Below are 12169 nucleotides of genomic sequence, written 5' to 3'. Positions count from 1 at the left end.
CCTGTCCCATAGCCAAACGGGAAGTAAGAGGGAATCCCTACAAATTAACTTTTTGGCACCGGTGCCTCCCGGCCCTTTAAAAGTTTCAAAAGTGAGGAGGCGGGGTTTTAGCATCATGTGACCACCGTGATTTGCCGTCATATGATCGGAAAAGGTCCTAATCGAAAGGGGAGATCAGGACCTTTCCGGGAGTAGCGGACATGTGTGTGCTGGGAGCACGCTCTCTCAGCACATATGTATTTTCTAATTGCATGCAAATATGCGGCCGCTCGCCGTCAAGGCCCAGACGCCAAGAGGCTGCATATTTGTGTGCAATCAGCGTCAAGGGGTTAAAGGAATTTCTTGGGCACTGCCCTGACATGATCGGATAAGGTCCCGATCTAAAGGGGAGATCGGGACCTTTACGGGAGTCGCAGACATATGTGTGCTAGGAGCACGCTCTCTCAGCACATATGTATTTTCCAATGGCATGCAAATATGCGGCCGCTCGCCGTCAAGGCCCAGATGCCGAGAGGCTGCATATTTGCATGCAATCGGCATCAAGGGGTTAATGGAATTTCTTGGGCACAACCAGATCACCAGAACTAGTGTTCCCATTGGAAGATTTCCCCTCTATTACTTTTCTAAGGGACAACCCAAAACTTGGGATTTTCTTTTACTTTCAATGATGACGGTAAACCTGACAAGTCATACCCCATGTTTTTCAATGACAACCATTCAAAGATGTACAACGTAAGGTGTGCCACACCCCCCTAGTGTCAGTACAGAATGACATACGGGTACATTGCTTTGCCCGTACATAACACCCGCCTGCAGTAAAAGTGCTGTAGGTGGTTGGCAAGTGGCTAGTTGAAGTTATCTTTTTGAAGATTTCTCCCTGCAATTCTTAGGTCCTCAACTGGGCAAGAATGACGTGTCACTTGTCCATAGCCTCCTCAGATGTCCACATGACTCATCCCAGGAGGCCGCAGGGTATGCTACTGTACATGCCCCATGATGCATCATTACTGCGGTCTTTCCCTGGTACTTTCAGGACCCACTGATGACATGACTCAGCACATACATGTCATCTGGGGCTAGCTGCAAGAAGCAGATGATGGCGGTATGGGACCTGCTGAGCAGCAACACCGCAGGATTTGTGAGTGTGAAGTTCCACTCACCCTGTCCAAAAATAAAAGTCAGCAGTTACAAAAACTGTAGCTGCTGGCTTTTAAAAAACAGTCACTCACCTGTCCCATGATCCCGCAGTGACCCCGCCGCAACCCGTTTCACTGGCCATCTTCTCTCCCTGGTGCCAGCATCTTCAGTGTGGGCACCCGGCTGTGACAGCTTGTGGGCACAGATAGGCAGCACTGATGGGCACAGATAGGCAGCACTGATGGGCATTTATGAGGTGGCACTGATGGGCACGGATAGGCAGCACTGATGGGCATTGATGAGGAGGCACTGGGTGATGCTGCACTAATATGCAGCAATGATGGGCACAGATAGGCAGCAATGATGGGCATTGATGAGGTGGCACTGATGGGCACGGATAGGCAGCACTGATGGGCATTGATGAGGAGGCACTGGGTGATGCTGCACTAATATGCAGGAATGATGGGCACAGATAGGCAGCAATGATGGGCATTGATGAGGTGGCACTGATGGGCATGGATAGGCAGCACTGATGGGCATTGATGAGAAGGCACTGGGTGATGCTGCACTAATATGCAGCAATATGCTGGGCACTGATGATCAGGGCACAGATAATCAGTGCCCTGATTATCAGTGCAGATCTGCTCTAACATTTGCTGGTTATCGGCAGTATTTTCCTCATGCTGCTGCCGATAATCGGCAACTGTATTTATTTTGTGATCTGTTGTGTCATTGGGCTCACGTGGTAAAAGGCCTCTGTGACTGACATTTTACCTCATCATGTGATGTCATACGACGCCCTCCCAGAACTGGACAACCGCACTGGACCAGTCTTTCGGCTACAGTGTGGTTGTGAAGTGGTTAACAAAACTACATTTTCCAGGAGGCAGAGTTTTTGCTGAAAGAGGCTTTATAAATCTCCTCTGCCAAAGAAATTACTGTATCTCCTGTTCAGTGAAAAAACTTTCATCATCAGTACAATGAGAGCCGTGTACAGTCCTGGGCCAGTCACAGCATCTGTAGGGTGCCAAAAGCAGAGCCTGATGTGGAGATAATGTAAACAGAGCACACGAGGAGATACATCAGCAGCTACCCGATCGGTAAAGCATGAAGATGCTGGACCCCACAGAACACCCCCAACTCACTTCTTCAAGAATTTGGAAGCCAGCGAAGTATATTTGCCTTCATCATCCTCAGATTCGGAGTCAGAGTCCTCGGAGTCAGAGCCCCAGTCTTCATCATCAGAGGATTCCTCTTCATCTTCAGCCTCCTGTAGAAAAGTTACATTCAGGCCACCATACATTTTAGTACTTCCTGTCTAATCTCATACATTCTACAAATTCTGCAGTTGTACACTTCACTGTTGTGCTACAGGAATGCAAAAGTAACTGAAAGATGACAGAACTCTCATTCGGACTTCTCCTCACCTCTGTTTTTTTCAAATATTTGCTTCGGGTGTCTTGTGGTGCGGCTTCCATCTTTTTCAGGAACTTGCTGGCGCTCATACCTTCATCCTTCTCATCCTCGCTAGAAGATGACGCTGGAAAGCAGAAGGAGAAATTAGATTGCATTGATAGCCCCAGTGTATATAAACCGACCCAAATAGAAGATAAAGATTTTAAAAATATCCTTCCCAAATATATTGACATTTATTTGAAATACTACAATTTTGGCTGTGTTCAATATATTTAAAAAAAAAAATAAAAAAAAAAAAATAAATATATATATTAATAATTTGTGTATATATACATATATATATATTTTGTGTGCAATAAAAAAGCATTTCAACTATATTTTTTTTTTTTTTTTGTAGGTTGAAATGCGTTTTTATTACAAAATATATGAAAAATATTTGTAAAAATACTGTATGTCTTTAACCAGTTGCCGGCCGCAGGTAGCCAATGGACGGCTGCACTGCGGCCAGCCAGTTCTGGGAGGCCGTCATATGACATCCTCCCAGAACGCGCCCTCCTGGGCGCCCCCCTGGCAATCTCCATGATCGCTGTGTCCTACGGACTCAGCTGATCATGTGATGTGATAAGAGGCCAATCACAGTGGCCTTTTACCACGTGATCAGCCATATCCAATGACAAGCTGATCACCGGGAAATACAATTGCCGGTTCTCGGCTGCAGTTTCCTCACGCTGTCAGAGAGTTAGGAAAGTACTGCCGAGAACCGGCAGTTGTCAGAGGAGGGATCGGCACCGATCAGCAGGGCACTGACGAAGCAATTTGTGAAGCGAAGCAAAGAAAACACAACGTGTGAACAGGACTGTAAGCTAACCATTATATTTAGTGACAGGTTCTTTGACTGGCATTCAGAGTGCTTTAAAAAAACACGTCCAATGTCATTTTTTGAAGGAAGCCTAAATATGGCCCTTAAAGTAACAGTTCAGATCATGGAATAAACAGACTGGACAGCTAGTACTTTCTGTTCTCAGCTAGCGCCTGAAATGAGTCCTGGCTTGATCTGAGCAATGCACCTCTAGCACTTTGGCTAATATGTGGGCATCTAGCTTTGTGCAACACTTTAGTCCTGATTTTATCAATATGTGAACTAGGGCCGTATGAGGATTCCTCACCTTCTGAGTCGTCATCTTCATCCTTCTCCTGATCTTCATCAGCTGATTCTTCGGGATTCTGGAAAACACAAAGACCACAAGTGGGTATTGTAGCAAACTAGCTCATCAGAGTTGGACGCGGAGTTCCCCTTTTTCTTTTCTTTTAGTGGAAGTATTCCTTATTCCTCACACTCCCTACCCCCTCCCTTCCTGAGAGGCAAACGTTATCTCCTGAGTGACAGATGGCGGGGGTCAATCCAAGTTAAGGCATCCTCAGTTCGGTGCTAGGCCATCTGCGGAAGTGTAACCTTTCTCACTTAAAAGCACTGACCTGAGAAACTTGTGTAGGCTCACCCATCATAAAAACAGAGAAGACAGCTTCTCCCCAGACTTGAAAGAAGTTGGAACCTCATAAACTGACCAGCAGTTAATTGAACATTCCTCAGGTCAGCTGTCACCTATGTTTCATATCATGGATTATGAAGCTGTTCGTTTTAATTGAGAGTCCACTGACATCCTGCCCAAAATATTGTATTGGGCAGACTAGAGCCACCCCCCCTTGCAGAGGGATTTTAAAAAAGGACAGGCTGCAAGCCTGGAGTTTTAGCTGAGTTTAAGACACACATCTCGAGTTTAACATCATAACAGAGGAGATCAAAGACCCTGTCAGGAACCATCACGACGCATGGGTCTACACATGCGTAGGTGTCTGCCAAGACGTAAAGGTGGCAGGGCACTAGGACCCAGGCGCACCCGTCGTCTGGACAGTACTAGGCAGGCACTGGGACCCAGGCTACGCCTGTCAGGTGCAGGGCGGGGTACTTAAGCCAGCCCTGCACAGATGCTTGTTGCCGAATGGTCTTTGTATCCCGTTACCTGTGTGAGTACTTCTGATCTGGATTGTTTTGACCTTGTTGTCTTCTCCCGTCCTGACCCCTTGGCTTGCCTGACTCTGCTCCTGGATGTTCCTGTTTAGATCTGACCTCCTGGTATTGACCCTGCGTGTGACCCGACTATCCTTTGCCTACCGTTTTGTACCTTACCGATCCGCTAGCTGCCGACCCAGCCTGCATAACTCTGATTTAGCTCATCCATCCACCCACCCCGCAGGGATCAGTAGGCTCCCTTACATCAGACTCCTAGCTCTCTGGAGCCCCTGTCAGACTCCTCTACCCCTGTTGGAGATACCTGGTAGTTGCGACCTGGTACCGGAGCGCTCCAGGTCCATCCCCACCATCAGGGGCCCTGGTGAACAAGTGCTCTGGTGCTTAGACTCCGCACTCTGGGGAGGCTCTACCAGGGGACTGATAGAGGTGCTGTCAGGCGGCCCGTTACAGACCCTTCCTGCTCTGCACTTGGATCTGCTTACAAACCGAGGCATATTGGCAAGTAACTTAACTCTTTAATTTCCTTCCTATTATCTCTTTGCTGTACATTTATATATATATATATATATATATATATATAGTTACATTTTCTTTGTAAATATTTTATTGCACCTGTTTGACTCTTTTAGTAATAAATCTTTCTTTCTGAAAGTGTTAAACTGTTTCTAAGCGCTTACTTGCAATTCACAAATTCCTGCCTTTGAAGAGACGCTACTGTGTTTGTTTAATCCTCTGCCCAATCGGCCTGCGGTAATCGTATTGGACAGGTGACTTTTCAATCATAGTGTATATTTGATAACGGGAGTTTCCCAGTCTCCGACAAAAGTGGTGGTGGCAGTAGAGGGTTAGTTGTGTAATTAACCCGACCCAGTAACAAGCGCATTCAGGCTGCAGGCACCGATTGTAGCCCATTAGCTGGACAATCGCTGTGCAGGGTGCAGCTGGGTGGAGCCTTGTTACGCGCGTCACACCGCGGTTTTAGATCTGCCAGTCCTTCGGTCACGAGTTGGTGAGAAGGTCTGGGGTCTGACGCCGCGTGCGTGGCGTATTACTGTTAGTCGCGGTCGTGTGATTGTCACATGTTGGTGGCGGCGACCGTGCGATCGTGACAGGTATAGCATGACAGACACCCACATACACAGCATTAGACACCTTACAGCCACCTTGAAAATGGGAAACCCGATTCTCATCCGAGATTCCTTAAGGTTTGGGAACCTAGGAGAGGTTACTCCTTGCCATCCCTGCCTCCTACTAGTTATGGCCTCTTATAGTCGCTGCTTGTGCTAGCCCTGGATCCGTGATTCTTCTAGTTTTCCTTTCCTTCAAGGTTTTCTTTCTGATTCCTTTTTTTTGTTTGTTTTATTTTCTTTTTCCTTCCTTTTTTCTGGTAATATGTTGGATTACTGCTGCTATTTGGTTCAGCTTTTTGCAGTCCCTCCTTGCTGTCATTGGACATTTTGTTATTTGCCTAATACAAGTCAGCAGGATGTATATGTTTAATGTGTTATTGTTCTGCTCTGCCCCTGCGTGGACGTATCTTGAGCTTGCTGTATTCTTAAAACAAAACTTTAATAAAAATATTGAAACAGAAAATGGGAAACCAATAAAAGTAAAAAAAAATAATAATCTGAGGTTGCCTCTCCCTGCTCAATATGCTCCAGAGCTGTCCCCAACCAATCAGCCCCAGAGGTCCTCTTTGGGCAGAAAACTGGCATCATTCTGCCGGTTTCCTGTAAGCCCAGCCCCCCTAGGGCAGAGGCGTTAAACTCAATTTCATGATGTGCCACATCGGCATTATGGTTGTCCCCGAAGGGCCGAGTAAATCTAAGACTATATAAATGTATCCAGGGTATTTTATTCTCAGAGAATAGGTGCAGCTCCATTTTAACAGTGTTAACCACTTGAGCACCTGAGGATTTACCCCCCTTAATGACCACGCCTCTTTTTGCTACTCGGCGCTGCACTAATTCAACTGATAATTGCGCGGTCATGCAATGCTGCACCCAAACGAAATTTACGTCCTTTTTTTCACACAAATAGAGCTTTCTTTCGGTGGTATTTGATCACCTGTGATATTGGAAATATCCTCCTGCGCTTAATACAGGCAAGGTCCCTAGATTGACAGCTGCTGTCACTTTACCTTAAACCATTAAGTAACCAATTATATATCTTAAATTAGTGAAGCGCTAAATTTATAAATCTATATATATATTAAAGTGCCATCAGTGAATAATAGTGCTTTGGTGTTAATAATTCCTTACTAATCAATAGAATACTATAATTAATATTTACCAAATTAACAAACTCATATTCAAAATATAAAAATCAAACTGAATCCATAATATATCAGTGATGGATAATAAAATCCGTGAAAAACAATATTTGAATCTACAATAAATTCTTACTTCCCATTCAATATTTAAAGTGAAGATTAATAATCAATAATTTAAAGTGAACAAGTGTATATAACTAACAAAAGCCTTTCAATGTGCATATACAATAAATATATATAAAAGTCCATGCAGGTGTAACTTGTGACAAAACGGTGATCTCCACTTCTAGTGCTCAAACAAATCCTCAAATGGCAGCAGTGCCTGCTCACCTCCCCGCACTGACCCTCAAGGGGCCAAAAGACTACTGGTCTCCTCTATGGCCAATCTTTATTTCCAGGTAGCTCAGCAGGGGATCACAGGGTTTCCACTCCACCTCCACTCATACGTCATATAGGACACAAACTGGGCAGGTATAATGTAATCAGCAACATCCCAAATCCTCAGTCCCAGTTCAGATGTGTTTGTCACTGCAACGCCTTTCACTTTGGAATTCACAGAGCTAACCACTGTCTCAAAGTCCTGGTAGCCTTTCTCCCAGACAAAAACCCACCTACCCGATGACATAAGCCAGGATCAGCAGCTGGATGACTCTGTTCAGCAGTCCGACCTTCCTGCTCTTAATGAGCGCTATACGAGGGGTGTTGTAGTCAAAGATACAGCTGTACACCTCCTGACAGCAGCCCCCCGCAGACATGACTGACCACCACTTGATGGCACTTTAATATATATATAGATTTGATCACCTGTGCGCTTTTTATTTTTCACGCTATAAACAAAAAAAGGCCAAAAATTTTGAAGAAAAACAATATTTTTTACTTTCAGCTATAAAAAATATATAGTAAACTCAAAGTTAGTTATAAATTTAGGCCAAAATGTATTCTGCTCCATGTTTTTGGTAAAAAAAATCCCAATAAGTGTATATTGATTGCTTTGTGTGGAAGTTATAGCGTCTACAATCTATGGTACAGATACTGCAATTTACGCCATTTTTCTGCTATACAGCGCTGCGCTAGTTTAACAGACAATTGCGCGGTCATGCAATACGGTACATAAATGAAATTTACATCCTTTTTTTCCCCCACAAATTGAGCTTTCTTTTGGTGGTATTTGATCACCTGTGCGGTTTTTATTTTTTGCGCTAAAAAAAAAAATGCTGACAATTTTGAGGAAAAAAAAAAAACAATATTTTGGACTTTTTGCTATACGTGTCCAGTAAAAAAAAAAAATGCAAAAATCATATTTAGTCATAAATTTCTGCCAAAATGTATTCTGCGACATGTCTTTGCTAAAAAAAATCCCAATACGTGTAAATTAATTGGTTTACGTGAAAGTTATAGCGTTTACAAATGGCAGGAAAGATACTGGAATTTTTAATTTTTATTTATACTAATAATGGCGCCGATCAGCGACTTTTGGTGGCAATCAGCGACATATGGCGGCGACCAGCGACTTATGGCAGGACTGCGGGACAGCGGCGGACATTTTGACACTGGGGGGGAACTGACTTGGGGTCACTGACATCCCCAGTGACACCAATACAGTGATCAGTGAATAAAAACCCACTGAAACTGTACTAATGTCACTGGGGAGGAAGGGGTTAACATTTTTAGAATTTGCAGTGTAAGGGGAGTGTTTTACTAGGGGGCGGGGTGTGTACTGGAGGGGGGGGGGGAGGGAGGGGGGAGCTGATCGAGGGAGAGAAACTCTGCAGCTTCTCACAAGCTGTCAGAGAACTGACACAGAACAGGGATGTGTGTAAACAATGCAGCCCTGCTCTGTGTTAGCGATCACCGGCAATCGCGGGAAAACGGCCGGTAAAAACCGGCCGTGACCCGTCGGCTGACACCCGCTGCCGACACCCGCGGGACAGGTAGGGCGGGCGCGCGCCCCCTACCTGTGTTGAAGGCAGCCGTTTTAAAACGTGCTTTTGCCTACGAGCGCCGCCCTGCCACCGTTTATATGCGGTGGCTGGGCGGCAAGTGGTTAATTGATCTACACAGCCCATGTGCCAGTAGGTGTCACTGACAAGTCTATACCGGGGAACGGCGGCTCACCTGTTTGTACGCCGTTATCGGAGCTTCGAAATCCCGGTTGTACTTTCGCAGTTTCTGCCGCAGTGTGCTCAGAGCTTTGGCGTTGTTCTTATTCATCTTCTTCTTGCCCTCTTTATCCTCCCAAAGCTGCAAAAATTAAAGCCAGTCAGTAAAAGGCAGAGGAAAGCTTGTTTAAACCAAAAGATTTCAGTGATCCGAGAAGTAATGCAGGCCATACATGGGTCGAATTCCGAACGATTTTTAATCCGAAAACGTTGTTCGCTTGGTAATCCGATGGTGTCATCAATTTTGAAAATCGGCCGACCAAGTCATAAAGTTCTCCCCATATAACAGGCGACATTTCTGTTCCTTCCAGGTCACAGGTCACGCGAATATTCTTTTCGGAAAAACGATCGTACGATTTGACCATCACTGAGTCAAAAATCGGTTGTTTTTCATGAATTTTCCAACATGCCCGATCACTGAAAAGGGGAGAAACCACGAAAATCGTCCGGTGCCATTGACCACACTAATAGAGCGAAAATCGGCTGATTATTCCTAGGTCTGATTTTCGGATGACAAAATCTGTTGGATTTCGACCCATGTATGGCCGGCCTAAGCAATGTACATCGACAGAAGTCCCATCCTGTCAGTGGATCGTCTCTCAGACGAGAGCTTCTCACCTCGTTCAAATAGTCCTCCAGATCAGACAGGAGTCGAATGTAGAAACGGGGGACGCCCTCTTTGTCGATGATGTTCTTGGACTTGATGTAAGCCTTGCCCAGCTGCTCGAACTCCTCCAGGCATTTGGTCATGTCTCGAATCTTCATGGCGTTACGAATTGTCTTGATGATGTTGGTCAGCTCCTCAAACCTGTTCCGAGAAAAATGAGCATCGACTCTTAGCCTGGGTTCACACCTCTGCAGTTTGCGTTTGACCTGTTTCTGCAGTGCACTTCACTTTGCGTTTTTGCACTATCGAGCAAAAGCCAGCTGCATCCTAACAACGGAGGTTGCTAGGCAGCAACAACCACCTGTTTTCCAGCAACAAAGGATGCTAGGTGGCTTACTTGAAAATCCGTATCTGTTCCAGCTACAAAGGGCGGTAAACGCCAACAGCAGACTGCATTGTAGGAAAAGGAAGATGTTGGGCAGCTTCCATGAGAATATACCCAAGCCCTAGCAACAGAGGACACCAGGTTGCAAAAGCTTCCTGCGTCCAACCAGCAGGGAACTACTACGTGGCAACAGCTGTCTGTATCCTAGCAATAAAGAATGCTAGGTGTCAATAGCCACCTGCGTCACAACAACTGAGGATGATAGGCAGCTTCCTTGAGAAGCCCCAGCGTCCTAGCAACAGAGGACACTAGGTGGCAATAGCCGCCTGTGTCCTAGCAGCAGAGTATGCTAGATAGCTTCCTTGAAAAGCCAATAAACGTGTCTTGGTAACAGAGGTTGCTAGGTGTCTGCCTTTAAGACCTAGCAACAGAAGGCACTAAACGGCAATAGCTGCCTGCATCCCAGCAACAGAGGATGTTATACAGCTTCCTTGAAAAGCCAACAAATGCTAATAGCAGACTGCACCCTAACAACAATGAATGCTATATAGCTTCCCTAAGAAGCCACCAGCATCTGAGCAACAGAGGATGCTAGGCCACAATAGCTGCCTGTGTCTTGGCAACAGAGGTTGCTAGGTGTCTGCCTTTGAGACCTAGCAACAAAGGACACTGGATGGCAATAGCTGCCTGCATCCTAGCCACAAAGGATGTCATACAGCTTCCTTGAAAAGCCAATAAACGCTAATAGCAGACTGCACCCTAACAACAATGAATGCTATTCAGCTTCCTTAAGAAGCCGCCAGCGTCTGAGCAACAGAGGATGCTAGGCCACAATAGCTGTCTGTGTCTTGGCAACAGATGTTGCTAGGTGTCTGCCTTTGAGACCTAGCAACAGAGGGAACTAGACGGCAATAGCTACCTGCATCCCAGCAACAGAGGGAACTAGACGGCAATAGCTGCCTGCATCCCAGCAACAGAGGGAACTAGACAGCAATAGCTGCCTGCATCCCAGCAACAGAGGGAACTAGACAGCAATAGCTGCCTGCATCCCAGCAACAGAGGGAACTAGACGGCAATAGCTGCCTGCATCCCAGCAACAGAGGATGTTATGCAGCTTCCTTGGGAAGCCGACTGCATCCTAGCAACAGGGTAATTTACACTGTGATGTTATATACATGTAAGTATTCCTCAAACATTACATACCCTCAGTGTAAAGAGCCATTTGTAAGCAGAATATTGCTACCTGCCAGATCCTGCATACTAGTTGCTTTCATTTCATACATCTGTGTGCATGTTCCCCAAGGATGAAAATGGTACAAGACCTCAGAACAAATTCTGGACAGTTGAGGAAGGACTCCGTAAGTGTTGGAACTTTATAAAAAGACGTCGCGTTAACCCGCAGAGTACGGAGTAAGATGTTTCCAGTGACAGTAGGCCACCAACGGGCAGACAAGGAACATACCTTTTATCCTTGGCACTGCGCACCACACGCTTGGTGTCCTCTTCATCATCACTGAGGAGAAGCGGCCTGAATTTTTGGAAAAAAAAAAAAACAATATAAGGTCAGTAAGTGAAGAGGATTGATCAACCTCAGTCTACAGTCCAGCCGCTGCGGCACGTGAGAACGGTGCAGGATACGGAGAGGTACTCACTGCTTGCCGAAGGTTCCTCCCACTGGCTTGGGCAGGATTTCATCTCCAGACAGAGATGACTCCGACTCGCTATCCGAGGCAGTGGCGAAAAATCGAGACATTTTGCCGGCTTTAATGGGTCACACAACACTGCAAGGCAAAAAGAGTAAATAAACGTCCAGATTGTGGTGTGTGAGAACTCAATTCAGGAGAGGAGGGATAGTGGTTTTTCACCCCCTGACCATTAGAGTGCTAGCTCCTGGGATCACTTCATGCCATTAAGTGCTAGCTCCTGGGGTCACTCCTGTCCACTAGAATGCTAGCTCCAGGGACCACTCCTGACCATTAGACCTGTAGTTCATAGGGTCACTCCTGTCTATAATTAGACTGCAAGCTCCTGTGGTTTTTCCTGTGCAGTAACTCTCAGGGTCAGTGATGTCCACTAGATTGCTAGCTCCTGGGGCCAGTATTGTAAGATTGCTAGCTCTCAGGGTCAGCTCTGTCTTTTAGATATGACCGCTCCCGGAATC

At 45.8% G+C, this 12169-nt stretch overlaps 1 protein-coding gene across 2 annotated transcripts in view; it reads right to left on the bottom strand.

The window, feature by feature from the left end:
* Positions 1-12169, bottom strand: part of LOC149467057 (eukaryotic translation initiation factor 3 subunit C) — a 38704-nt gene that overhangs the window by 25154 nt on the left and 1381 nt on the right. For both annotated transcript variants that reach the window (XM_089672314.1, XM_089672315.1), the window contains exons 2-8: positions 11661-11789; positions 11471-11536; positions 9635-9824; positions 8973-9098; positions 3720-3777; positions 2565-2677; positions 2283-2407 (exon numbers count right to left, since the gene is read on the bottom strand). In XM_089672314.1, coding sequence (XP_089528440.1) covers positions 2283-2407; positions 2565-2677; positions 3720-3777; positions 8973-9098; positions 9635-9824; positions 11471-11536; positions 11661-11761 — 779 coding nt within the window. In that variant the 5' untranslated portion in view covers positions 11762-11789. The remainder of the gene's footprint in view (positions 1-2282; positions 2408-2564; positions 2678-3719; positions 3778-8972; positions 9099-9634; positions 9825-11470; positions 11537-11660; positions 11790-12169) is intronic.

This window comes from Staurois parvus, unplaced genomic scaffold (genome assembly GCF_062004578.1).
Source record: "Staurois parvus isolate SC_StPar_1 unplaced genomic scaffold, SC_StPar_1.0 ptg000125l, whole genome shotgun sequence".
Classification (NCBI taxonomy): Eukaryota; Metazoa; Chordata; class Amphibia; order Anura; family Ranidae; genus Staurois; species Staurois parvus.
Note: the sequence above shows the minus strand (reverse complement) of the source record. Positions and strands in the feature narration are given on the sequence as shown.